We start from the raw sequence: 27,518 nt of genomic DNA, 5'->3' as shown, positions 1-27,518 counted from the left end.
AATTCTAAACACACAGATATACATTGAAATAGGAAAAGCATGTCATCTGCAGTGAAAATTTCAAATCAAAATAATTAATCAAAATAATTTGATTAATGTATAAAATACAATATCTCAGACCAATAGATCAAACAAATGTGATGCTGAGCTTTATCTAATGAGTGCCAATGAAATCTCACACGACAATTAAGAATGCAGTATTGTACTGCAGAATCTTCCATTCCTGCTTCAACCACATAGCCATAATTGTAAGTCATTCATGACAAAAATCAACGATCTTCATTTCTGATAGCTTTTGTTCATTGTTCTTAGGAACTCTTTTCTATCTTTTCTCAAGAGGGTATTAGAAATTAAGCTCCCTCTCTCTGCTTGTTTATTATGTACAGTGCCATTCATTTGCTGAGTGACCACAATGCCAAGTTGCAGCTTGGCATTTGTGGAACATTTTCCTTTCAGTCCCTTGAGAATACATTCTTTGGCCTCTCTGAAGCCAGAAAATTCTCAGCACTCTAATGAAGTGGTGTGGTCTGGGCTTGAAGTGGGAAGAAATAATACCAGCATCTGTCTCAGTGTTTTGGCTACAACACAAAACAAATAGTTATTGATGACAGTTATTGAAAGAAAGATATGAAAGAAAACTTATTTAATTCTGATTCTGCATTTGAATAAAATATTTCTAGTTGCATGGGTGAGCATTAAAGTTTTCTAATACATATTATACCCTCTCTCTATATAGCAGGCTCTTAAGAGAAAAGAAAAAATGTGCAGCAGTAGGCCAGACTTGTGAAAGTTTGTGTAGTTTTGCTCCTGTAAAACTGGCCTTTTACAATCCATTATATGGCAAGCCAATATAAAGGCAACAGACTACACTTGGAACCTGTGAATTCTCAGTGTAGTTGTTTTCCAAACACAGTACCTGACTAAAAGCATTTACTATCAATTCTGCTAATTGACCTTGTCTTAAAACCTTTTATTCTGTTACTGGGAGGCAAACTTAGGACAACTATCATTGAGAAAATATTGATTTTTCTAGGATATCCTGTGTTCTGCAAGTTGCAAATAGACACAGAATACAGTTTATTCCATTGTGAGAAGGAAATGTGATTAAATTTGGCATCTGTGTTCTTTTAACACTTCTTTGTTCAGTTAATTCTCACAGGTTAAAAACAAATAATGTAAAACTCTCCTTTAAAATACAGCAGCATCTCAAGTTGAACTTTGTTAAATCTGGCCAGCAGCCCACCATTATAGAATAAAAAGATGAATAGGCATACAGGGCTTAACCTGGCAGAGGCTTTAAATCTATTAATTCATCTTGATGTGCCTAGCTTCTGCACATAATCTTTTAGAATAAAATAGTTGGTCTGTTAGGTCTCTGAGGACTAGCTTTTTGCTTGTGTGCTGGCAAGTGAATACCATGTATGTTAGTAATGGAGAGAGACAGGACAAGAAGAGACAGAACAAATCTCCATTAGTATTTGACAACCTGGTAGCATCTCAGGAAGAAGCAAAAACTGGGTCATGAGACAGAAGAAAAAGGGCTATTGCTGAGCTGATGATTAGTGACATAGATCTTAGGAGAAGAGGCTGTAGGGGCAGGGAGCTGATTTTGCTGGAGGTATTTTTCAGTTGTAAGTGTGGGACAGTCATCTTAATTCTGTCTATTGGACTGGTCCAGTCTACCTTCAGCTCACTCCTGCCTGTTCTCATTGCTCCTGGCTTGTCCAGATTCACAGTATCACAGCTCTTTTCCACTTAAATGCTGACAGGCTTTGGGTAGGGTCTTCATCTGGCATGGCACACAGGCAAGCTCACATTTGCCAGCACAGCTCTGTGCATTTGCAAAGTCTTTAGCAGTCGCCTTGTTGAAGAACCCATGTTTAGTCTCCCTTAAAGAACTGTAAGGTAGCGTTAGAGCAAATAACAAAGACAGTATCAAGCTAAAAGGAAGGAACTGGTTTCTTTGGAAATGGTTTGACTCTACCACCCCAGTGAAGAGCGTTTTGTTACGCTCCCAGTGCCCTTCTGTAATCAGGAAACAGGCTGGGGTTTCAGATGTGCTGCCATCACATGAACAGTGTGGCGATATCTTCCAACATTGTCATAGTCTCATGGACATTGCTGATTTACATGACAAGGAATAATGTTTGCCTCCTTTATCCTGAGAAGTGTCAATTGCCTGACAACTGACAGCTACCTCCTGGGAGTGATGAGCTTCCATGCTGCAGCAAGCTCCATCTTTGGTGATGCAATTTTACAAAGAATATCCCTCATAATTACCTAGGTGTCGGGTTTTTCTTCTGAAAACCATGTGAAACATTAAGTACTTCAGAGGCTTTCAGTCACTGCTTCCATGTTGAGAAGGAATGGATTTTCTCTGTATTTTTTTTTCTGTAAGTGTTGTGGAGCAGGGACAAAGTTCTCAGTGGTGCTGTATTGTGCCATGCTTGGGTAATGGTCTGAGGTTATTTCTGGTAACTACAACAGGAGTTAGTGTCAGGATATGTCTATTATATGTTCTAATAAAATAACTAGTAGCCTGATGCAACACTACATGAGTAAGAGAGATTTGGACCATTTCACCTAATTTGTGGTATATATATTAAGGATTAAGCTCTGTGCTTAACAGAAATTATACAGGGATTGCAAAATGTAGAAACTGCAGTTGCAAAATGCAGTTTTATTCAGCAGCAGATTACTGGAATTTCTAGTTAAGAAAACAGAAAACCAGACTACATTAACAAGCAGATAGCAGCCTATATAGAAATACAGCATTTCAGTTTTAAGTGTGTAAAAACATTTATCAATGCATTTGAAATAAGTACTATTTTCATAGTGTCACAAAGCTGTCTGCAGTCTCTTCAAAAATCTCTGATCAGTTTTTGACTCCTGCACTTGCCAAGATATCCAGTGCATAAGACAAACCAATCCAGATAATGGATAGCTGATGTAGCATTGTACATGTAGCAATGGTACAAATGTGCTAATCCACCCATGGTGGGAGGCTAAGCAAAATAAACATGTTATTTAAGGCAGAGATGTATCATATAAGACTTTTTTGAAGTAAACAAACAAAAGAACATAACATATGCACAGACCCTTATGGGACTGAGGACAATTATTTCACTTGTGTCTAGGGAATTATGGCTTTACCTGTTCTGTTGATGTTGTTCTGCAAAAGAAATCTGCTTCAGCTTATTGATTAGTTCATCCTGTACCACCTGGGATTAGTTAATTGTACATCTGTACAATTAAAATATAAGCATACAGATGGCTATGAGATGGCTGTTTCCTGCCCCAAGCCAGGAAACTTAAAAAAAAACAGTAGGATCCTCTGGTTTATTTTGAAACTAGAATTTTAGGGCAAACAAAGAAAAATACAAACAGTGAAACAGAACACATACACAAAAGAGTAGATTTAAGAGGAATCTGGTCTCAGAAAGTGGCTATATAATGGCAAATTGATTTTATGCTAATGCTAAATTTCCAATCAGTCATAAGCAAGGTTTTATATGTATTCTCCATGCTATACAAGGCTGGCTGTTAACTCACTCTTGCCTAATCTTGTGGTATGAAGTAGCTTCTCAGTACGTAACTTGATTGTCTCAAGCCTGCCACATTTAATGTTTGCTGCCATACATTCTGATTTTTAATAAGAAATTGATAACTTATCTTCAGTTTGTATTATTGTCTTTAATCAATTTACAGACTTATACATGATACTGTGGATTTACATGTAAGCCTTTAAGAATATAATGACTCAGTTTGGGCCTGGGAGCCAGAGAGCTAAACATAGTACAAAGCATTAAAGCCTGGTAACAGCTGTGGAAGAAAAGTCCATTTGGGTCTTAGGTCAATCTGGGAGAGAGGTGCTTGGAATGCAGAAACACTTGCCCTGACCACTAACTTCATTCTGTTCTCTCTTGAGAAGCAGCATTGCAGATCTTGTGGGGATAAGGTGCAGGAGGGTAAGATGGGGAGAGAAAGAGACAGAAGAAAGGGATGCTGGAAAGGAACTGATTCTCAAGTCTCTTAGCTGGCTATTCCAGGCACTTGTACAGGATATGGGCTAGAAAACATTCAGTCCTGTGGGAAAGCAGTGTTGTAGCATGGCAAATACCTGGGGTACCAGCCCAGAGTTATCCACTGCCCTGCCTGGCTCCAGTCTTAGTACCAGAGCAGAGGCCCCTACAGTGTTCCCACCTTTGGCTCTGTGGAGATACAACCCAACAGCAGCTTTTAGTTTTGGAATGCCTCTGTGGTACTGATGTAAGATAATTTCCTCCACGTAATAAACATCTCATTTTAAGAAGCACTGGGACTGAGGGCAGTCTGTTTCATTAGCTGTTTAGTGGTACCCTGCCTTCCAGACAGATGCTTCAACAAAGCTCCTGAAGGAGTTCAGTTGGAGGAAGCATCCTGAAGTACTGCTGGTCTATATAAAAAAAGTCACAGCGTATCAAACTGCCCCTGCAGCGAGATTGGGTCCCATGCTGAGACAATAAAATAGCATATGGTTCTCACCATATGTATTCCATTTTTGTGATCAGTTTTTGACCCCGTCACTATTTTTTTGTCGGTATTTGTAAATAAACTGTTGATATCCTAGCCCCATTAATGCAGAGTTAAAACCAGAAATATCTGTTGTTTCCTGCTACTGGCTATGGTTTTCAGCCTTGAACAGACAGCTGGCAAATGGAAACCTTTCATGTGTGAAAGGGCAAATCCCCTCTACTCCATCTCTGTCAGTGACTGCCGTTGGCTGCTACTTGTGTAGCACCAGCACAGCCAGGACATGGTATTACAGTGCCTGCTTCAACTAATTCTGCTGAACACTATTAGGGAGTGATACAGTCCAGCTGCTTTGGGACAGGAAAGCCATTTCAGCTCATCTTCTTCAGGTGAATGAAGGACTGGGGGTGGGTATGGCAACCCACACTTTTATTTTGTCTTGGTACTCTGGGACAAGAAACAATTACTTTCACATGATCATAGTATCATCTGGGTTGGAAAGGACCTCTGAGATCATCAAGTCCAACCCTTGATTCACTGCCACTGTGGTTACCAGACCATGGCACTGAGTGCCACATCCAGTCTCTTCTTAAAAACCTCCAGAGATGGAGAATCCACCACCTCCCTGGGCAGCCCATACCAATGCCTGATCAGCCTCTCTGTAAAGAATTTTTTCCTAATATCCAACCTAAACCTCCCCTGGCAGAGCTTAAGTCCATGCCCTCTTGTCTTACTGGTATCTGCCTGGGAGAAGGGACCGACTCCCCCTTGGCTCCAACCTCCTGTCAGGGAGTTGTAGAGAGTGATGGGGTCTCCCCTGAGCCTCCTCTTCTCCAGACTGAACACCCCCAGCTCCCTCAGCCTTTCCTCAGCAAGCAAGACTTTTGCAAGGCCCCATGACAGGGCTCAGACTGGAAATAGTAGACAAAAACATCCACTGACTGGAAGTGCTGACATGCTTCCAAAGTGAAAATGAGCAATTGATAGGCTATTGGTAACAGCACCAATTAACATTTGGGTCTATATCCTGAATAATGACACAGCTCTTTCCTGGTTTATTACAACTTTCTTTCTAGTTAAATAGATGTTTCTGTTGATGAAAGTTTCTGGAATAATAGCAGATGTACAATGAATGATAAATTTTTCTTCCACCTGAACTGAAGCTATGGTGAACTCTTACTAGAAAACCATCATCTTGCAGAGCATGTACAAACTCGATATACTCTGTGCAAATTCTTTATTGAAACAATGATAAATTTACAAGCTGGATCACATTTCATTTTGCCACTTCAGCATGAACTGGTCTCTGTGGTTTATGGCTGCAAACTATAAAATCATAACAGTTATTTAAATTAAAATACAGTAACTGCTTCTCAAAAGAACACATTCATATTTGTCTTACATTTCTTGTAAAATCAAAAAGGATCTCATAATATATGAAACATAACTTAAGATACTTTAGTGCATGCGTTTCCTGTGCATCTAAGAAGCTTTCATTTGTCCCACTAAGTATGGCATACTTAAGAGGCCGACTCTTTAAATAGCATGCTACCAAGATACTCCATAAAAACTTTTAAAATTCAACACTGTTAACACTTTTCAGAATTAATTCATCTGAATCAAGCTGACTGTCAGAAAGCTCTGGTTATACATTACAGTACTTTTGTCAAAAGGTAACTGCAAATCAAGGAACTGACATAGTATGTACAATAGAATAAAACAGGCACTGATTGTAAAAAAAATCAACATCTGCCTATGTATGCCATTCTACAAGTCTTACAATTATCCAGTAATTTTTTAAGCACAGGAGCAAACTGCTGTGCCTTACCTCATACCATTAAACCTGCATAAAAATGCTGATATATGGATTCTTTTAAATTCTTTCAATGACCTCAAAAAATGACTGAAAAGTAGGTTTCATCACAAGCATACTAAATCAGAGAACAAAAAGAGATCAGCAATAAACAAATGCTGTTAAAAAAGAAAATGGTGAGTAAGTAGATAATGAGTACTATGTTCAAGTAGTCTGATTATTATGGTCTTATATTTAGCAAAAAAAGAATAAGTGTAAAATTCAAATATGATCCCGATTTTCATGCTGCAGAAATCTAGTCATGGTTCATGAAGTTTTGGCAAAAAGATTTAAAATTATGTAAATGCATCTTGCAAATCTCTTTTCCTTTCTAAGCCTGGTTTGGTGTTCCTTATGCTTTTAGAGCACAAATTTAGTTGGACTGGATTTTGCAGATGCTGAGTATTTTAAAAACCATAAGTTTTTGGTGATATGATAAACAGAAAAATGTAACAAAAGGTGTGCATAGTCCAATGATGAGAACAGATCACTGTAATATCCCCAAAGTGCTTAAGCTGCATGAAAATACGTAACAATGCAAATGTTAATGTTTTCTTCAAGCCATGTTTAATTTTGTATTTGTTGATTGTGTTCTTACACCATAAAACAGCCATTGCCTAAGAAATACTGCAGGACAGAATCATTTGTAAGCGCACAGCCAATAAGTCAGGAGCAGGAAAGATGGGGTCTTGCTTCCCATCTGTGTCCCACAAAGGAAGTGCCTGCAAGCGTGTAAAGAGCTGATACATAAAGTTACTGACCAGCACATATGAAAACAGCTAAAATACGTTACCAGAACCATTACAATCTGTATTTTCTTCAGATACAGTGCTGCTTTACTTTTATTCCATAAATACCACAAAGCTAAGTATCTGAAGAATTTATAGCATGCTGACTACCTCTGAACTCCTCTTTCTGAGTAAATGCAGCTCCAGCAAAGCCAAGGTTCCCTTTGACCTTGCAACTGCAGAAATTCAGCTTTACAGCTATTACATGCATCAAATCCAAAAATCCATTGTTCATACATGATGTGCAATGTATATTTGTGTTTATTTCATAGACATGTTCTTGGGGGGCAACCTTTGGAAAAAAAATAATCTAAACCTTCAAGAAAGTTTACACAGAGATACCGAAAAAAAAGCCTATGGGGATAGTTTGCTCTCAAATGTTTCTCAATAAACAAATAATAAACAGGCTGGAGGACAGCCTGAGGGCAGCAGTCAGGATCAGAACTGCCTGGTACCAATCACCATGTGAATATATGAAGGAGTCTTATCTCTACTGTAAAAAGTTAATAATGAAAAAACAATATGGACTCAGACAAGAAGTTAACAGTTTGCATCAGAAGTATTTTCAACTGCACTGGTCTGAAGTGAGGTTCTTTATTTTATTCTATCTAGCCTGTGTTTGAGACTTATATTGCTTCACGAAAATACTTTCTTTGCCCTTTCATGTTTCCTTTATGCATATGCATTTTGTATAGATGCCTGCAACTGTGGTGAGAAGAAATGTACATCAGGCAACTACATGCTGTTATTCTTTCTTTTTCACAAGTCAGTTGCAAAATCTAAAGTCTGTTATTAAATAGGTATTTTTTTAATAACCATGTAAAGGAAAATATAGAGCCTTCTCTGTATCACCTACATAGCTTGGGATGTTCCTGTAGCACACTGCTAGTGACTCTCTGAGGAACACAAGGAAGTTGACATAAAACTTCAGTTCATTACCAAAGGCTTTTTTTACACAGCTGCAACACTGACTGTGTTTGGTCTCAGTTACCTGTGCACTTAATATACCTGATTGTAAATGTGTAGATGTGGCTGCTTCAAGTGAATCTCCAGAGCCATCCACAGATCACTTTGCCATAGGTCTAGGTGACTTATTTTTCTGAAATATACTTGATTCCAGGTTTGAGTATCTACACTTACACTACAGTCCTTAAAAATGATAAGGTGATAGTTTGTTCATTAGTTCCAAAGTAAATGTGTGTCAGGTAATTAAGATGCCATTTGTCCTACACAAACTCCACATACAAGTGCTATCTTTCCAGACTAATTTGGAGGTTTTTTTATTGTCTGTCTGTAATAGAAATTATCACTTCCCTTCCACTCCTGGCAATTTCTGGCATAATTGTTGATCCTTTTTAATGCCACAATTGCTGTGATCATTAAAGCTTTACAGTGGTAGAGTCTCATGTACTCAAGCAGCAAACATCCTACATAGGTAGGAGGCTGTTAAAATACCAAAGCAATCATAAGAGAGTTGAGTTTATGTGATGGTCATTGTAATTTCACATGACACCTGACTATATTTTTTTGTTTTGTTTTTAGTTTGGATGACACACTTTCCAACTCATGCTTAAAGATGAATTTAGGCTTCATCTTCAGAATAAAAATCTGCAAAAAATTGAGAAACCAAATAAAAGGTTCTTCTGCCATTTCAGCCTTGTCATCAGCTGATTACTTCCATTTGCAGGACTCTTAAGGAACCTGCATAACATCTAGAAAGGTAGTGCATGCTTACTCCTACCAAATTGCTACAAAACAAGACATCTTGCATATTTTCAGCTGTGTTCCATATAAACTTCTGGCAAAATAAAAAATGCTCAAATATTTGCAAAAAAACCCTTCTCTGCAGAGAACCCTTCTGTTCCATGACAGTTGGACTGCAACTGTCTGTAAGATGTTCACAGGCTTTCTCATCTGTAAAATACAACTCAGAGTTGTTTCTCTATGAGGAAAAAAACAATTGTTAGCATCTTTATTACAGGGAAAAAGGAAAACTATTTCCCACGTGCCTAAGCAGTGTGATTTTAAATGACATGGAGACATTTTAACTTTCTTTAATAGCCCTCTGAATCACAATGGAGCTGAACAAACAGGCTGTGTAAATGGGTTCTATCAGGATTTTATTTGGCTACAGAAGTGCTGCCTCTTGGGCAATATTTCAGATTCACAAGATAATATTAGCAAGAATGCAACAGATGGAAATAAGAGTGAAGGAGGAAAATGAAAAGCAGTTTAAAGTTTAGTAAGTTCAAGTGTCCTACAGCAAAGACTACCAATGACTTCCAAGAGGCCACTACAGGTGACTTCAACGTAGGAAATGCTGAGGTAAATGTTTCTTGGAAATACTCCTAATTGAAAAGAGCAATTAATATTAATGTAATAGCAATTACTCTGCCATACATCATGGTACACTGAAGTCAAACCAAGAAGAAAGTGCCAAATAATCCACATACATGCTTTTGCTATGATAGTCTCCTGGTAAGGCTTAGCGGCAAGTACAATATGTATTTTTAAAAGAGCTCCACCTGATTTTCCTGCTATGCATAGATTCAGGAGAAACTATCATACATGGCTTTCATATATAACACATGTATTTTTGTCATTTGCCAGTGCTGTGTCATCAGAACTGAGTTCAGCAGCAGGCTCAGGAAGGGGCTCTGCAGGAAGTGCTGGTGTTTGAGGAGGGTCTTCTTCCTTGGTGTCCAACTGCATGCTTTCTTGTGACTGACCGTCCATGCAGTCCTTTCTGGACAATGGGTGAACTGATACCTTTATTGCAATCTGTTTAGGTGGCTCATGCAGTGAGGATGCATCAGAGTCAGCTGTGGGAGAGTCACTGCGCTTCAAAGCATTTGGAATCATGTACATCTCATCTGTTTCAGTGGTTTCCTGGCCTTCTGCTGTCTGCCGTACAAAATTCTGCCCTTGCTCCTCCAGACCAACAACCTCCATAATTTCTTCCATTATAGTTCTGCAGTTCATGATGAGAGGTGGCAAAGGTACACTCCGAGCAAGCTCTTCAATATAGCGAGCAAATTCCATGGTCTTAAACTGGGTCACTTTGGCAAGCTCGAGCGTTTTGGCTGAAGTGATAATTGGGATACGCTTTGCAATCTCAAAGGCTTTCTGGAGTTTCTCTGCTCCTTCTGTTCTGAAGAATTCATTGATTGCTTTCTCTGTTTTCTTTAGATGACTGCTCATCATACACAACCGAGTAATGTTCAGTATCATAACAATTGTAAAAGCTACAAGGCAGACAATCATGTAATAGATTCCCATATCTCCGGAGGTAAAAACAACTCTCAATGTCACAGTATTGTTAACACTGCCATACATATTGGATGCAACACATGTGTATTTACCTCTGTCTTCGAAAGACACGCTGGTAATGTTTAGTAGCCCATTGTCAAGAAACCACCATTTTCCTGCTGGAAAGGAGAGAGTAATTTAGTTAGAAGAATTCTGTTCCATGACAATGCATTTTCTTAAAACTGGGTTATTTTCAATGTTTTGTTACAGCATCTCATATGATTCTGTTAATATAAACATTAAAAATCCTAAAATTTCAGACAACATATACTACACTGCCTGCCCTCCAAGGTGTTCAGAAACTAATTTTGAAATATGATTTTTTAAAAATGGAAATAGGACAGTAGGAGTACAATCGATGGGAAAGAGAAGAGCCATGACCAATTAGAACATCTTGTTTGCCAGTATGAGCTTCTATCCACCATGATGGAACCTCTGTTATTTTTAGGAGTCACTTCTGTCAGTATAATATAATTGATATCTACATGTAATTGTACAAATACATTTCATATTCTTTGGACCTGGAAGAGCAGAATAATTTAGTCATTAAACTCAGTGTGAAACAGCATGTTGAAATCCAGAGCTCCTATCACTGCTAAAGTGATTTAAGATCCAGGTGGGTAGTTTGTTTTCCACTATATATGGGAAATTAATTAGATTTTTAGTTCCTCAAGTGAACTTCTTTTTCATTCAACAATTGCTACTATTTAAGAGCTGAAGATGTGCATTTTTGCTTTATTTGGTGTGATTTGACTTATTAAATTGCATCTTTGCTATAAAAACATTATTCAACTACAACAGGAAAGCCTGGCATCAATTCTTTCCTATATGTAAACACACACTTGAAAGTGCTAACATAGTGCAGAGAACAGCCAGAAAGTGTAGGAGTGCCTCTTTGCCTTGCAAAAACTTTATACAGGACGATGTCATGCAAAAGAGTTCTTTTTAAAACAATGACATAGGCTGATGTAAGCCAACAAGATCATCTAATACATATTGCTGCTCATTGGCAGACTCAACTTTTTCAGTCTTTGCAATGCAATCCCAAGCCATTCCCAACAGGTGTCTGCTGATGGCAGTAATGGAATTTCAAGAAACTTCTACAGGAAAGAATTTAATGAGTTCACTGATCTTTACTATCAGAAAGTTGGTATTCCTTAAACCTAGTCTAACCAGCTGCAGTTTAAGTCTATTAAGGCAGCTGAGCAAGGACACAGTATCTGCAGTTAGAGGACTAAACATGGCAAAACCCATTTGCAGTGCATGCAGATCATAAGGCAAGTATTGCAGTCCTGCCACAGGTTGATTTATACCTTGCTTCTACATTTATTTTATCCTTTTGATGGAAGGTCTTTCTTTGTTAAAAAGATGATTCTGTTTTTTTACTTTATTTTTTTCAAGGAAGAATCTGTGGGCTATTCTGAAACTCATTAGTAAAAAACGCCTTTAATTCAGAATAGTTATGGGCTTTTAGCATTTTGAAAATTTTTCCAATTAAACATGAATTATCCAATTAATTTTTTCTATATTATGTCCAGCAGAAGGTTATGTAGAAAGTATTCCCACAAGATCACTGCCTCAGTTCCTTTATGGACAGTTCTTAATTCCATCTTTTTATCCTCTTAGAATTTTTTAACTTAGCTGAAACACTAGTTTAATTCTTGAAAACAGCTGAATCATTTTGCCTGAAATTTAAAAATATAGAATAAATAAAAAACTCAGTCTAAAGCAGACCTTCACATAAAAAAATCAACCCAGTCTGCTGCTTAGGCAAATTCAAAGTAAAACAGAGGAATTGTCAGTGTCTTCTTTATCTACCTTTAGAGTAAGAAAAAAATACAGAGTCATCGCTTCTCCATTTTTCTTTGAATTTTACTGTTGGTAAATAGGGTCTTTATTAATTGTAAAATGACAAGATGCCTTGGTGATGTATCCTGGCTCTAGCTGTTAGAAATGACATTATGGTATTGAACTGTGATGCAATGACTGGGTCTGTGCCAGTGGATCCTGATAGACAATATAAGCTTAATGAGAAAATAATGATTAGAAAAGGTATCATTACTGGGTTTTGGTAAAAATTAAATGCTATACTCAACATAACTATATACACAGTAAAGAAAGGTTTTATGATAGGAGACATTTCTTAAAGGAAGAGTTTCTTGAAGAAAGAAGTGCACTGTTGGAAGTTTAACTTAAGGTTAAACTTTAAGTCTGCAATTTTTACTGATTTGGTTAAAGTTTTTGCTTACCTCCCTAAGTACTTGGGTTAGTAGCTATGTCTCTCAGTTGACTATAAAAAGATTTAAAGTTAGATGACTAACTAAAGGGGGAAAATTCAGTTAGACTTACTAAAACACTCTAGTGCACTAATCACGGTATGTTCCCATGACTGCATAAATTGTATCTGAAATTCTGCTTACTAGCTAAAGTAGTTGCTTTCTCTAGCTCTATTCAGGAAATTAAAAAGCACTGTAATGTAAAATATAACCAGTTACGGAGCAAGCTTTTACAGATACACTATGGTGTTACACATCCAGCAGAGTCAATCATTACTTCTGTCATAGCAGAGTTCTCCCTCAGGTCAGCTCTTAGTTAGGCAAGCTATCTTGCATTTAGTATGAATAACTATGAGTTTATTTCATCATACTGTGAACAAAGCAGTCAGTATAGAAGGATTACATGAGCAAAACACCTTCCACCCCTCCTCCCCTTCCCCCAAGAAGATTAGGATAATCACCCAAACCTTCCATTTAAGGAAAAGAAGCTTGTGTGTAATTAAGGCCTCTGACAAATACAACTGAAGTCTTAACTAAAGCCAGAAAGGCTCAAACTTGTCTGTCCTTCTGAATGATGCCCTATATAGGTTTTTCTCTTGGTCATTCAGCACATCTCCTGTTTCTCACCCTTCCATGGCACTATGCATAAAGACAGCAGGCATATCAGGGAGTTAGCTGTGTTGAATTTACGCCAAAAAACTATTCTCAAATGTCAAGAGAATCATCCTTTGCTTTGGAAAATAGCTTTTTAGTCTTTTGGGGGGCCAGAGAAGAATGAAAGAGGACAGAATGGAAAACAGGAAAAAAACCTACAAGTCTACCAATTAAAAGAAGCCTGTCTACACCTTCTCTAAGGGCCTCAGTTTCTTGCTATGCATTGCTACAAATAAGACATTAAAAAAATGTTATTCTTTCTTCCAAGTTGCACACAACAAATTTATGACTGCCACTGGGCTTTCATATATTTTCACGGAGGAAAATACCACAGTCAGGCCATGAAGTTCAGGTTATTAGTCAACCTGAGGAAATCTGAAGTGTCTCTGGACTACATCAGCAAGAATACTAAGATCTCACCTTTATTCTCCTCTTCATGGAGCAGCCGCCCATTGGAATTGTACCATTTGTAATGTGGACTAGGACTACCTTGGACATTGCAGTCAATCAAGGCACTACTTCCCTCCTTGACTATAATATGGTCAATGTGGGAGATTACCACAGGCACGGATCCTATGTTCATGTCAGTGCGGTTTAAAGTGCTATTAGTCACATCCTCAGCAGTTGTCAAAGCTGCTAATAAGATGACAAGGCGTGTGGTAGGCAGAAAGTACAAAAAGCAGTGGCTGTACAATATGTTCATTTTCCTTCAGGGGTTTATGCAACTGGCTGGGAGCTGGGCTGTTCTGTTGAACGCAGAGACTCTTCAGGTGAGGACGTCACAGGAGAGTGTGATCCGTGCAATTTTATGTTTGAAATATTCTATAAAATAAATACATAAATAAGTACAATGAGATGGCGCATATAAACAACCCATTAATGTGCTCTTTTAAAATAGTGACACATCCATTAATGCATTTCACACTCATTATCTCAGTGTCTTATTTAAATGCTAACGTTATCATGGTCCTTATTCTTACTGGAAAAAGATGCATACATTATCCTGACAATAGTGTTGTTCAGAATGGCAGGCGTGGGAGAAAGCTTTTATCACCTAGACACTTACCAGCAATTTAGCTACAGCAGCAGCTACGCTTCTATGCCAGAAGGTCTATGGATTTTTGGGTTTTTTGGTTTTTTTGTTTTTTTTTTTAACATTTGTAAAATCAACAGGAAAAACAAAGGTACAACACATTCAAGTTGTCACTACCAGTTTAGTGCTACACCTCTGTCACATGCATGGCTGTATGTGAATTGTGAAACATGGTGCAAGAATGAACTGTTCCATGAAAGATTTTTGGAACTGATGTTGGATTCCTTAATATACACAGTTTTGTCCAAATACAACAGCACATGCAGCAAAACATCTTAGTCCGTTCACTTTTCTTAAGCTAGTGCATTTTTTAAGCTTTCTGAGATAAACATAGAGTGGAAGAATATTACTGAAGGAGAATATTTAGTACTCAATAAAGTAATTTCATTGTAAATTTTAGAGCAGATTTAGAAAGAAAAATAGCTGCCAGTGACATAATTATGGGTAAAGTGTGTTTGAGGTACAAATGAAGTTGGGACTTCATTCCTTATGTGATATTTTCATTCCTTATGTGGTATTAAACATTTTGCCTGTATACTTTTTGCCTGTATTTACTACAATATTTTCCCTCAACTAATCATCTACAGTAAGCCCTTTCTTATACAGTGATTTCAGTTTGTGGACAGAGGAGGGAGGTTTACAAATGTGCTCTCTATTGTCCTCATTATGTGCCCATTGAACACAACTGACATTCAGTACTGACTGACTGCACAATGTTGGCTGTGAAATGAGCACCTTTGGAAATTTCACTCACAGTCTATGGGCCACAAATGATGTCAAAGTCTCATCAAAATATCTAACTAAATTGGTTTTACTCATATGTTTCTAAGGTAAATAACTAAAATTTTGTGAAATATATTTAGTTACAGAAACCTGCCTGGAATCCAAATGCAGGTAACTGCCTAACAAGCTTTCCCCAAATGAACACCTCACTTGCAAAATCATTTCAATGTTATTAAATATCTGGTTGACACCATGGTAACTCAACTACCCTAGCACGGAAAATGCTGACAAGGTTAAGTAAGTTCCATACATAGAGGAAACACTAAAATAAAAACAAATAAACAATCCCCTTCCTGCTTTTCTTCTTTCACAGAATCACAGAATCATTCTGGTTGGAAAGGTCCTTTAAGATCATCAAGTCCAACCATTAACCTAACTCTGCCCAGTCCAATCCTTAACCATATTCCTAAGCAGCTCATTTAAACAGCTTTTAAACACCTCCAGGCATGGTCATTCAACTATCTCCCTGTGCAACCTATTCCGGTGTTTAATAACCCATTTAGTGAAGACATTTCTTCTGATATAGAATCTAAACCTCCCCTCCCACAGCTTGAGGCCATTTCCTCTTTGTGCTGTCACTTGTTACTTGGGAGAAGAGACTGATTCCCTCCTTGCTACAACCTCCTTTTAGTAGTTGTAGACAGGGAAAAGGCCTCCCCTCAAGCCTCCTTTTCTCCAGGCTAAACAACCCCAGTTCCCTCAAATACACCTCATAAGACTAGTTTTCTATGTTCTCTACACCCTTCAGCAGTTTCATTGCCCTTCTCTGGACATGTTCCAGCACCTCAATGTCCATCTTGTACTGCAGGGCCCCAAACTGAACACAGTATTTGAGGTGCAGTCTCAACAGTGCCAAGCACTAGGGGCACTATGACAATCACTGCCCTAGTCCTCCTGGCCACATTATTTCTGATACAAGCCATGATGCCATTGGCCTGGTGGCTCATATTCAGACAGTTGTCAGTCAGTACCCCCATGTCCCTTTCCTCTGGGTAGCTTTCCAGCCACTCTTTGTTAGAAAAATGAAAGACAACATTACTGTCTTTCACTGGTAATATTTGACTTAGGTTGTTTTCTTCTTTATCAACTGTTCACTCTAAAGCAATGAACTTGTTTTCACACACATAGATATAACTTTTACTAAAAGAACAAAAGATTTTCCTCCATTTTGCAGGACAAATAATTACTAGAAATGACAAGCTATGTTTTGGGGTTTTTTGAGATAAGCTGCATGCATGGAGTGGATGCCTGTCACAACTCCAAGCCTTTCCCTATTTTTTCTCTGTTTTTCTAATTATTGAATGTGGAAATATTTGCCTTGAAAAGCTAGAATAATTTATTTTTTTTTACTTTAAATTAATATGCAAATATCATTTGTTGTATTAAGCTCTATTAACAAGGAGTTAGGCATTCCCAGTTATGCAAAGTGTGTAGAGCCTGCGCCTTTAAAGTTCAGTACACATAGAGTCTGTGTGAATATGTGCTTTGGAAAAAATCCTTCAGTTCTGCCTATTCACTTCAGTAACTATTTACATCTCATTTCTGCTACTCCATTAAGCTTGGAGACAGCCATTTTTATGGCTACACATATTCACTCCATAAAATGTTTCTGTACAGTGTTATAGATCTGCATTGCGCCATACAGAAAAGCCAACGGACACGTCACGCTTCCTGGCAAGGCAGCAGGAACAAAGAGTGCCTGGATTAAGACAATGGGAAGGGCAAAAGAACAACATAAATTGATTAAGCTTTGTGTTGCTAATTACTGACTCTAGCTTGTTATTACTATATTTGAGCCTACTGTATTTTCTGATTGCCATAAAAATAAGCAGTAATAAAAACGGATGGTTAGTATGAAGAGCAATCTGCATTCCAGAAGGAAAAGAAATAGCATCACCCTTGCAGGTGAACAGAAACCCTGTGAGGGAAGATCCACAGTGTATTGGGAAGCTCAAGGCCCTTGAACTAAATCCTTAAAGCACAGGGATGCCATGGATGGATGTTTGTGGAAGTTCCCCCTGACTGGAAAAGGGGAAACATAACCCCAGTTTTGAAAAGGGAAAAAAAGAAGACTCAGGGAACCACAGCCAGCCAGTCTCACTTCGTGCCTGGCAAGATCATGGAGCAGATCCTCCTGGAAACTATGCTAAGGCACATGGAAAATAAGGAGATGACTGGTGACAACCAACATGGCTTCATTAAGGCCAAATTATGCCTGACAAATTTGGTGACCTTCCGTGATGCGGTTACAGCACTGGTGGATAAGGGAAGAGCAATTGATGTCATATAGCTGGACTTGTGCGAAGCATTTGAAACTTTCCTGAACAACATCTTTGTCTCTAAACTGAAGAGATGTAGACTTGATGGATGGACCAGTTAGTAGATAAGAAATTGGCTGGATGGTGGAACTCAAGAGTTGCAATAAGCGGCTCAATGTCCAAGTGGAAACCAGTGATGAGTGGTAGTCCTCAGGCACTGGTAGTGGGATTGGTGCTGTTAAACATCTTTGTTGGTAGCATGGGAAGTGGGATTGAGTGTACCCTTGGCAAGTTTACTGATGGCAACAAGCTTTGTAGTGTGGTTGACATATGGAGGGAAGGCAGGTCCTCCAGAGGGACTGTGACATTCTTGAGAAGTGAGCCCATGCAAACTGCCTGAAGTTCAGTAAGGCCAGATGCTTGGTTCTACACATGTGTCAGGGCAATCCCAAGCACAAACACAGTCTGGGCTGAGAATGGATTGAGAGCAGTCCTGAGGAGAAGGACTTGGAGGTGTTGGTTGATGAGAAGCTCAACATGAGTTACATCACAAAGTCAAGGGAGGTGATTCTCTCTGTCTACTCCACTCTCGTGAGACTCCAGTTTGAGTACTTATGCCCCAGCATAAGACATGGAGCTCTTGGAGAGTCCAGAGGAAGACCACAAAGGTGATCAGAGAGCTGAAGCACTTCTATGAGAACAGGCTGAGAATGTTGGCATTGTTCACTCTAGAGGAGAGAAGCCTCCAGGGAGGCCTTATACTGGCCTTTCAGTACCTTAAGGGACCTACAGGAAAGCTGGAGAGGGAGATTTTCCAAGGATATGTGGTGATAGGATGATGGGTAATAGTTTCAAGCAGAAAGAGGGTAGATTTAGATAAGATATGAGGAAGAAATTCTTCACTGTGGTGAGACACTGGCATAGGCTGTCTAGAGAAGCTATGGATGGGGCTCTAAGTGATGTGGTCTGGTGGGAGGTGTCCTGGCCCATGCAGGGGGATTGCAACTAGATGATCCCTTAAGGTTCCTTGCAACTCAAATGATTCTGTGATTCTACAGAAGCATGTCATGGCAGTGACAATGTGAAGTGAGCTGATTCTTTATGGCTACCTGTGTTTAACTCGGAGCTTGTGAAAGCACAAACTACCTTTGTGCAGCAGTAACATATGTGACTGGTTCGTAACATGGTCAAAGGGCTGAAAGCAACAGTGATTCTCTCACTCTGGTACAGAACTGAATCACAAATAGCTGAAGTAAATATTAATAAATAGAGCCAAATAATTTATGTCTACTCTGGAAGATTCATACCCACTCCTGTCACTCCTGGAAAGGTACCTTCCCATGTCTGTTCCTGGAATGAAGAATATTAAGAAAACACTGAATACCTCTGCAGATGCATTTCTGCCTGAAATAAGTAAGTTTCATGGCTAGTATGAGGAATAGCCAGGCAGCAGATTTAAAGCAAAATGTTTGGAAAGGGTGGCTACTGCTTTCACATGACATTCAGGGAAGTGCTCTTGATAGACACTTCAGTATGATGGAGATGTCAGGGAGAGATCTCCCTGAAGAACAAGTGTTTTAAGATTCAAGCTTAGACAAATGTTCCCAGGGAAACTAGGAAGTGACAGGGAATCTTTTCTTTGGTGTCCGTCCTCTGCACTGTTAGTGGGAACAAAAAAATGGAAGAAACCAACAAAGATTTTCTTGTTCTCCCGCAGCAAAAGAAAGCTAAAGGGTAGCCATGCAGGGACCTGCATGTCCAGGACACTCTGCTAACTTGTTGGGCAGAACCAAAAATGCTGGAGTCAGATTAGGAAAGCAGAAGAAGCAGAGAGAGAGCACGGGAAGTAAAGAAAATGTGCTCTCACTAGACTGATTCAAAGGGAGATTTCCCGAGTTTCTCTCCTACTGCTTTGCTGACAGCACAATAGCAGCCTGAGGATATCAGGGAAAACAAGCCAGCTGCTTTGTTAAACAGAAGTGATGTAACGGGTTCCGATTCAATCACACCAGTAAATGGGGAAAAGGTTAAGGAGACAGAAATAGTCTGGTAGTGATATCTGCCCACTTCTGGCAAGAAGCAAGAGAATCCAGAATACTGGAGAACTGAGCATAGAGCTGTCACCCTGGATCTTGGCCATGAAAAGTGGTAATTAGCTGTGCCCATGATAAACCTGATGAAGGCAGCCAAAATTGTAACCTTACATTTTGACTCTAAGTCAGAGAAAGCTAGATTGACTAGACTAAAACAAAGATTCTTGTAATAACTTCTCAAGACTGAGAGTAACAAAGCATGCAAAAGAACGACATCAGCAATACTGAGCATCACTCTGTAGGAACACAGTTTTTCCACAAAAGGATCACTATAAAAAAATGTTGAATTTCTGGTCATGGAAAGAATACAAATGTTCCTTTCTCCCACCCACAAAGCACATGAGCTACCAATAAAAGACTTATTTTTTTAAAACTGTGGTGCATGGAAAGGAAAAAGAACATCCCTGGCTATTCTGAACTACCTTTTCCACCCAAGGAAAAGGGTCAAGGACAAGCTTACATCCCAAGGTGGCATCAGAGGAACCCCCAAACTCTCTTCCATCATCTAGAGCATACATATAGATAACTTACCCTGTTGGATTGTATCTGTAGCAACATTTGCCACTGGAAGATGGTTGCCAGGCATCCTTACATTAAAGTTTTGGTTTTCTCTTCCCCAACCCAAACTGTATAAAACTGAGTATCTGGAAGTAATGGATTTACTGCTTACAAGATTAACTTCTGAGGAAAACTGCACAAGTCATACGAGGGAACTACAGACAGGACTGTCTTCTAAGTAACAGCAGCTCTACCATGCTCTCTATGCATTTCTACCCACAGAAGTTCCCTGGAATGTTCACCAGAACAAGTACACCTGCAGGGTGGTGGTATTACTCCTAACTATGTGAGACAGCAACAAAAACTGAGGTTAAAACTTCTCTATACAAAATCAAGCATCAATCTAAACAGAAGACATTTACAGCTCAGACTGGCTAGGAACATTAACAACTCAGAGATATTTTATGATTGTCTTTTTTTTTTTTTTCCCTCTTGCATGTCACAGATGAATTTGCTTCCCAGTACTACTGCCACCAAGGAAAATTACTGTGGTGTGGGTGACAGGCTTTGTTCATAAGTACTGCCTTTGTGCATAAGAGCATGATGACAAGGCACAGAAGAATAGAAAAGGAGAGCAGTGATGCATACCTTTTCCTGGCTCTCTCAATTCTGGAAGACTGGCCTGTTCTTATTCTCAGAATAATGTGCAACCCTATTAACTGTGAGGTTACTTAAATCAGACATGAGGTACAAGAAGCCAGCTTATTGTGTAAGGCATACATTATGTTCCTATAGCTTCAGCATCCCAATGCCATCTGGCATGGGTTGTTAGTTACCAAGGAAATTAAATAATTTTCATTCTAGTTCTCATTTTCTAGAAATAATTATCAAGGGTGATGCTACAAAAAATAGAAATAAAACCTAATTCCTTACTATTTAAAAACTACTTGTGTCCTTCTCTAGTTTCCATGGACAATGCCTTTACAGGGTGAGAAAAAGTCAACAGGTTTTATTGGAACAGAAATGCAAATGAAAGAACCTACGTATATAGAAGGTGGGAAGCTCACTGCCACTTTATAAGACTTAAGAGAGAGAACCACATATTGAAAAGTTAAGATATTAGAGTCCTGACAAACAGATGAAATGTTAGTGATTTACAACTATCAGAAACTTTCTGACTTATTTTTCTAGTAATTTGCTAATCAATAAAATATTAAGGCTGAAAGAGCTGCTCTTTTCATTATCTTTGCAGGGATTCCAGTGTTTCATAATTTTATAGCTTTCTGCTTCTCTGGTTATGTTGAATAGGCGACACGCTGATGATGTTTACAAAATGATGGGATTCCTTCTAGACATCTAGACTGGGGCTTCCCAACTGGGCAGCACCTCCCAGTTATGTGGGTGTTTCAGCTGCTTTCAGCTGCCCAGGATTCTCTTAGAAAATTGTCAGAGCTGTGCAGTACTGCCCCAGACACGTGTGCTCAGCCACCTGGTGACACACTTGCTGCCTTCAGCCACCTGATGGGAGAGTACAGACAAGACAGACCCACGCTCCTCTCAGAGGTGCACAGTGAAAATACAAGGGACACAAGCTGAAACAGCAGAAATTATGATTAGTTATGAAAACATTTTTAAGCAGGTCAGTCAAGCCCTGCAACAGGTTGTCCAGAGGGGCTGTGGAATCTCCATCTTTTGAGACGTTCGAAACATGACTTAGACACAATCTGAGCAAACTACACTGTTGGATGAGCCCCTTCCCACCTAAAGAAACCCTAATACTCAAGAAATTCAAGAATTGCCTTGGAGAAGTCAATGTGAAAAAAATATAGCTAATATTAAAAACTTCTACATGGAATGCTGGGAAACTGCTTTCATGATACCCTTCATAATCTTTCTTACTTTTGAGTAGCAGTATTTCAGAATAATGAAACAGGCTGAGAGTGTTGTCCACAGCCTGAGAAAAATATATTTGACCATTTTCATTGTACTTATGTGATAAGTAAGTGCAATGATAAGTCCTTTCCACCACAAAGAGAGGACTTATTTCCAGCCTAGGTAACTAATGAAATATCACTTACTTGGGACATCTGCAATAGCGAATGTTGGGTTTTTTCCCCACATGTAGATAGTTAGATTCTAAAGCTCATGAGCTGTTATCTGCTGACAGGTCTGGCTTCTTGAAGCTAGAGTATTCTCAGTTATGGTGAATCTAATCTTCAAATAGAATAAAGCAGAAATAAGTAAGATTCAATGACAGACTAAGATAACCTTTCAGACTACTGACTTCAAAGAGTAGATGAGTAAAAAGAGAAATTAAAAATATGCACAATATTGAATGGTGTAGAGAAGACTGCTGAGGCATATGTATTTACTGCTTTTCATAATACTGAAATGAGACAAATGAGGTAAAAGATGGGGCAGTGGGAGGAAAAAATTTGATTAAAAATTACTAGACTGCAGTCCCTTGCCACAAGATAATAAAAAGTCTGAGAATTTAGGAAGAATCAGGAGACACTCTATATAATCTACCTCTATATATTACCCTCAATAATCTATCTAAACCATAGGTTATAATGGTTTATGCAGAAAGTGAGGACTTAATGGTCTTCTGTGTATCCATTGTCCTCTGAGTGCGTGGCCCTAGGCAGTGAACAAGAACGGCTGTCAGTGTGGCAACTAGAATCCCTTTTCTAGGACTCCTGTTTAAAAGAAATCATAACAAGCCTATAAATTTATTTTATGTTTTGTAGGCACTGCTAAGCTATTGCAGGCAACTATTTGTCAACTTGTTTTGCAGAGAGCCAAATGATAACAAAAGAAAAAAAAAGGAAAATTCAAGGGCTATAGGTTATTGTGCTATTAATGCCAGAAATCAAGTAAAATTTATAATTAATATCTTTTAAAGTAATTTGCCCTAAACACATCCAACACCATAGGGGGCAACAAAGTAAAGTTGGTGTCTGTAAATATTGTTACTAGTTTCAAGGCTCCATAGTGTATCAATAAACAGCAGCAAGAAAGCACCAGGCAATAAGGTGATTCCACAGTTTATATGTGTGATGGAAAATGAATGCTATATCCAGACTTTTGGTGCAGGGAAAGAAGAACATGCTATTCTGTTCAATAGTGGTACAATGAAGGAGTTCTTCATGTTGCCTTTATCAGTGTGTAAATGTTTTAGAATATTTTTACTTGAAATTTCTCCCCTAGTTTTGCTCCTCTTAAGGAGGTGCATCATAAGGATAACTCCTCATCAAGTTTCAGGTCTCGATATTGGAAACTATCAAGCATTTGGTGTCCTAGAGACTTTCAAGACTCCCTTCAGTTTAAATATTTGGACCTGTTGATTTAACCATGTCTTTGACTGGTCTGATGTGCATGCCACTCACTTCTGTGAGCAGAGACACTAATCCACCAACCTAAAAATAATAGGTAGGTAATTACTGGAGAGGTTATTTAAAAGTACCTCAAGAACGCCAGACCTCTGAAAAGTTCTCTTTTGATGTCACAGCTCTTGCAGTCACAGTATCTCTACTGTACTGAATAAACTTTTGTGAAATATACTGAAGTAGCAAAACCACTCAGGCAACTCGAAGTTGTAGTTCATATGAGCATTTTTATACAAACTGAGCAATTAAGGTATTCTTTCCTGGAGATTTTCAATGACTGAAAATAAAAGATGTTTTATATTTAGTGAAGAAGCCTGCTGTTTTTAATCAAGTCAGGTACTGTGGTGGAAATGGCCTACTGAGTTGTGGGCCACCCAGATCATAAAGCAGATTCTACGCTATTGGTAGTGGAGGCTTCTTCAAGCCCAGCTTTTGTTTTATTAGACATGTGCTCTACAGAAATTTCGACCTTGCAAATGAAGACTGTTGTGCTAGCTCTTTCTGTGCATCACATAGTCACACACATGACACAGCAGTGCACATATACATGCCCTGGCTCTGCGTGTCTTAAATACATCAGCAGAAACCTTTTATTGGTATAAAACTCAAGAGTGGTGGATTTAAGTCAACTAAGCATTAAGTTTGGGCTAGGTAGGTTATTCTTCCCTATATGATGGTCCTCTTCCAGACCATGGTATTTACACACATCTGCAGAGTTCCTTGTCTGTGATAAACAGGTACTATTCATCATAATAACTTTTACTCTGAAATAAGAGAGTCCACTACCAAAATTTCTTACATAGCTAAATCAAAACCTGTTTGAACTCCTCTGTCTTGACACAAATAGGCACAAATTTGTATGCCCTTTGCAGCCTTCTTGAAAGATGGAAAATACAATGCTTTAAAATGCTGCTAGGTATTATTTTAATTATAGTAAGTGGTAAAGAGTAACAGCATCTTCATTGTCTTGGAAATTATGTTTCTAAGATGTTAGATGATAACAGAATTAAATAACAAAATATTAAGACTACAGAGAGGAACACAAGTCTGTATGGACGGATGGCAGCTCAGAATCGCAGAAAGGAAAGAATTCCAGCAAGTATCCAGGAGCTTAGCCTTACACCACAATCTTCTAGTGACACATTAATATAGTCCAGGATATCTCAAATGAGGATCACAGGTGTTTGTGCCTGCAAAAATGTCTAGTTAAGGTGCAACTTGCTGACAGAAAATAGATCCCACTGGCCAGAGCTCGGTGTGAGTTAGTTTAGGTCCTGGCAAGCTCATTCTCCCTGTTAAAAACTGCACCCAAATCTCAGTAGTGCCTTACAGTTGCAAGAAGTTTAAACCATAAAAGAAATGTCAGTACCCACATTCCAAACTTTCTAGGCAAAAACTGAAATGGAGATGGATTGGTTTTGTTCTACTGAAATACCCCCAGCACCCACATCATGGTGTCACAAATGTGACCTTCCTCTAAACTGTATGTGGGTGGCTTTGCATATTCCTGTTGATTGGTTTTCTTTTGTTTTGTTTTTTGTTTCTCCCCTTGGCTAAAGTGATGAATACAGTTTAACCAGGTTCCTGTGACAAAGCCATCCCCCTCCTCCCTATTAGAGCACCTGCCTCATGGCAAGGAGGCAAAAGGGATGGGGCAGGGTGGCAAATGGAGTTGTACAATACACATCACTTCAGAATTCACTCCATGCTTCCACAATGTGTTAAATGTTTTAAGAGCAACTGATTTTATCTCTAAGCTTTCAGGATGGGAAACGTGCCTTAGATGAAACCACATATCTCTCTATTTAAGTAGAAAGAAAGCCTTTATTTTTGTGTGGATGTTCTGCTGTTTGCCTAAGCCTCTGACCATTTCAAAAATCTCCAGAAAAAAATAAGCGTACAATTACACTCCAGCTGCGTAAGCTGTGCTCAACATCAACTGATGCTGACATAGTGCAGTCTAAATGACAAGGTTTTCTAATAGAAAAGGATTCCTACTAAATCAACCACAAATACATCAGTAATGCTCTTGCTAACTGTACATACTAAGTCAGACAAAGATTCCTACCATGCAAACATCATCTCCATTGAAACGAGAACTGCTGTATTTTATCCTGCTTCGGTGAAGAGAGAAATTCTTCCATAAAGTAATGGCTCTAAATGCCTAGAACACTAATTTTTTTTTACATTTTAACTCCTTTGTGTTTTTCCCTTTGAAATAACTTCACAGTCTCTCAGGTAAAAACATATCAAATTAGGTCACATTTAGATTTTTGCATGGTTTACACTGTTGGTACTTTTATTTCCGGAGCAGAGTTATCAGAGAAGCTCCATTTGAGATGCTTCAATTTAACAAGTGAAAAAGGACGGTTAGGCAGTGTAGTCTCTTACAAGACTCTCTCACTGTATGCTGTTAGAATTGCCCCGTTAAGAAACGGCATTTGATAGCTATCGCAAGACTGTGCTAAAGTTTAAAATTGTTGTTCCCTCGGGGTACTTCTGAAATTGAGTTTTAACTCATGAGACTATCCTGTAAAATAAAAGGGTAATTAAATATCTGGAGACAGCCTTTATTTTAAATCTTTAGCTGCACAATTTAAGCTCTCCGAAGTCAGCACTATTGAAACGGCCTGTGCGCTGAATTTATACCTCCCTTTCTCCTTTCTAGCGCGGGACAGCAGCGAGCATCCTGACCGCAGGCTGCGGCGGGCTCCCCGTGAACTGCCGGGCGACGACAGCCGCGGAAGGCTCGCCATCCTCCCCCGGGCACGGATACCGTCCCTGCGCTCCGGCGCTCTAGACTCCGCCGGGGCTGCTGGCGGAGGAGCGGCGCGGCCGTTTCGGCGCTCATCGCGGCGGGGACGGAGAGTTCCGCAGCCACCGCGGCCCGGGGCCGGTGAACGGGTGGCCGCCAGCCGCGGCAGGTGCCAGCAGCGCAGCGCGGCGCGGCGCGGCCGGTCCAGGCGGGCAGCGCTTGTCCGGGACGCCCGCCCGGCCGCCCGCAGGGGGAACCGCGGCCCGTGCCCCGCCCGCTCACCTGCTCGCCGGCTGCTCCCGGTCACCCGCCGCCGCCCTGCCCCTCAGCGCGCCCCGCGCAGCACCATGCCGGAGCCGGAGCCGGAGCCGGAGCCGGAGCCGGAGCCGCGGGCGGAGCGCGGCGGCGCCGCCGCAGTGCCGTGCCGTGCCCTACCGCGCTGTGCCGCAGCGATGCCCGCCACTCCGCCGCTGCCGGCTCCGGCAGGGGAAACTAGGTCAGGGCGGCACTGAGCATGCTCGCGGCCGGACCGGGGGGCGGCCCCGGGGCCCGGCGAGGGTACGCGGCGGGTGGCAGTGCCTGGGGCTGCTGGGGCAAGGCGGGCGCCGCTGCAGGGACGTACGGCGGCGGGAGGCGAGGCGGCGGGGTGTGAAACGAGAGGGCGGCTGCCAGTCTAGCGGGGGGTGTGGGGACGGGGAGCGGCGGGGGATGTCACCCGCCGCCCCCGAGAGTCCCCTGTGCCCTTGCAGAGCCTGTGGCGCGGCGGCAGCGCTGCCACGAGCCGGCCGGCGCAGACTCGGCAGACGGGATGCGCAAGCCTGTCATCGCATCCCTGCCGAGATGTCTGAAGGAGCAAGGGTTGCAGCAGGGGGAAACAATCCCAACCTGTGCGGATTATCTTGAAAATCAAAATGCCGGGCTTCAGAGCAATGGCACGCGTGGTTTACCCGCTGGTCTTTATTCGTAAAGGGATTATGGCACCCAGCTCCTATTTACACCCAGTTTGAGAGAAATTGGCGCTGGTTCTGTAGGTATCTAGGAGCTCTGTCACAAGAGAGTAAAGCTGACTTTTAGCATGAGCAAAACTGCTTGAATGTGGTTGATGCTACTTGTGCAGGCTGTGTAGCAACTAAAAATTGCTTTGGATGTATGCGAGCATCTGTAGGCAGGAGTCTGACAGGATTTAGTGTATGCCAGTCTGTCCTGTGCCATTCTCCTGTACTTCCTGACCTTGTGATAGCAGAAGAGAAAGATGAAG

At 40.2% G+C, this 27,518-nt stretch overlaps 1 protein-coding gene across 1 annotated transcript; it reads right to left on the bottom strand.

The window, feature by feature from the left end:
* Positions 1 to 5,736: 5,736 nt before the first annotated feature.
* Positions 5,737 to 26,703, bottom strand: MFAP3L (microfibril associated protein 3 like). The gene is made up of 3 exons (XM_030450222.1): positions 26,543 to 26,703; positions 13,812 to 14,213; positions 5,737 to 10,580 (listed from the first exon to the last, which is right to left on the bottom strand). Exons 2-3 carry the CDS (start codon positions 14,092 to 14,094, stop codon positions 9,715 to 9,717), a joined length of 1,149 nt encoding a protein of 382 aa, XP_030306082.1. The 5' UTR covers positions 14,095 to 14,213; positions 26,543 to 26,703; the 3' UTR covers positions 5,737 to 9,714.
* Between the last annotated feature and the right edge of the window lie 815 nt (positions 26,704 to 27,518).

This window comes from Calypte anna, chromosome 4A (assembly GCF_003957555.1).
Source record: "Calypte anna isolate BGI_N300 chromosome 4A, bCalAnn1_v1.p, whole genome shotgun sequence".
NCBI lineage: Eukaryota > Metazoa > Chordata > Aves > Apodiformes > Trochilidae > Calypte > Calypte anna.
The sequence above is the reverse complement of the archived record's forward strand: the minus strand, read 5'-3'. Positions and strand labels throughout refer to the sequence as shown.

Excerpts from the sequence above, each read along its gene's own strand:
- MFAP3L (XM_030450222.1), bottom strand. The coding sequence starts at position 14,094 with ATGAACATATTGTACAGCCACTGCTTTTTGTACTTTCTGCCTACCACA. Across the intron at positions 10,581-13,811 it reads CCATGAAGAGGAGAATAAAG|CAGGAAAATGGTGGTTTCTT; the intron begins GTGAGATCTTAG and ends TCTCCTTTCCAG.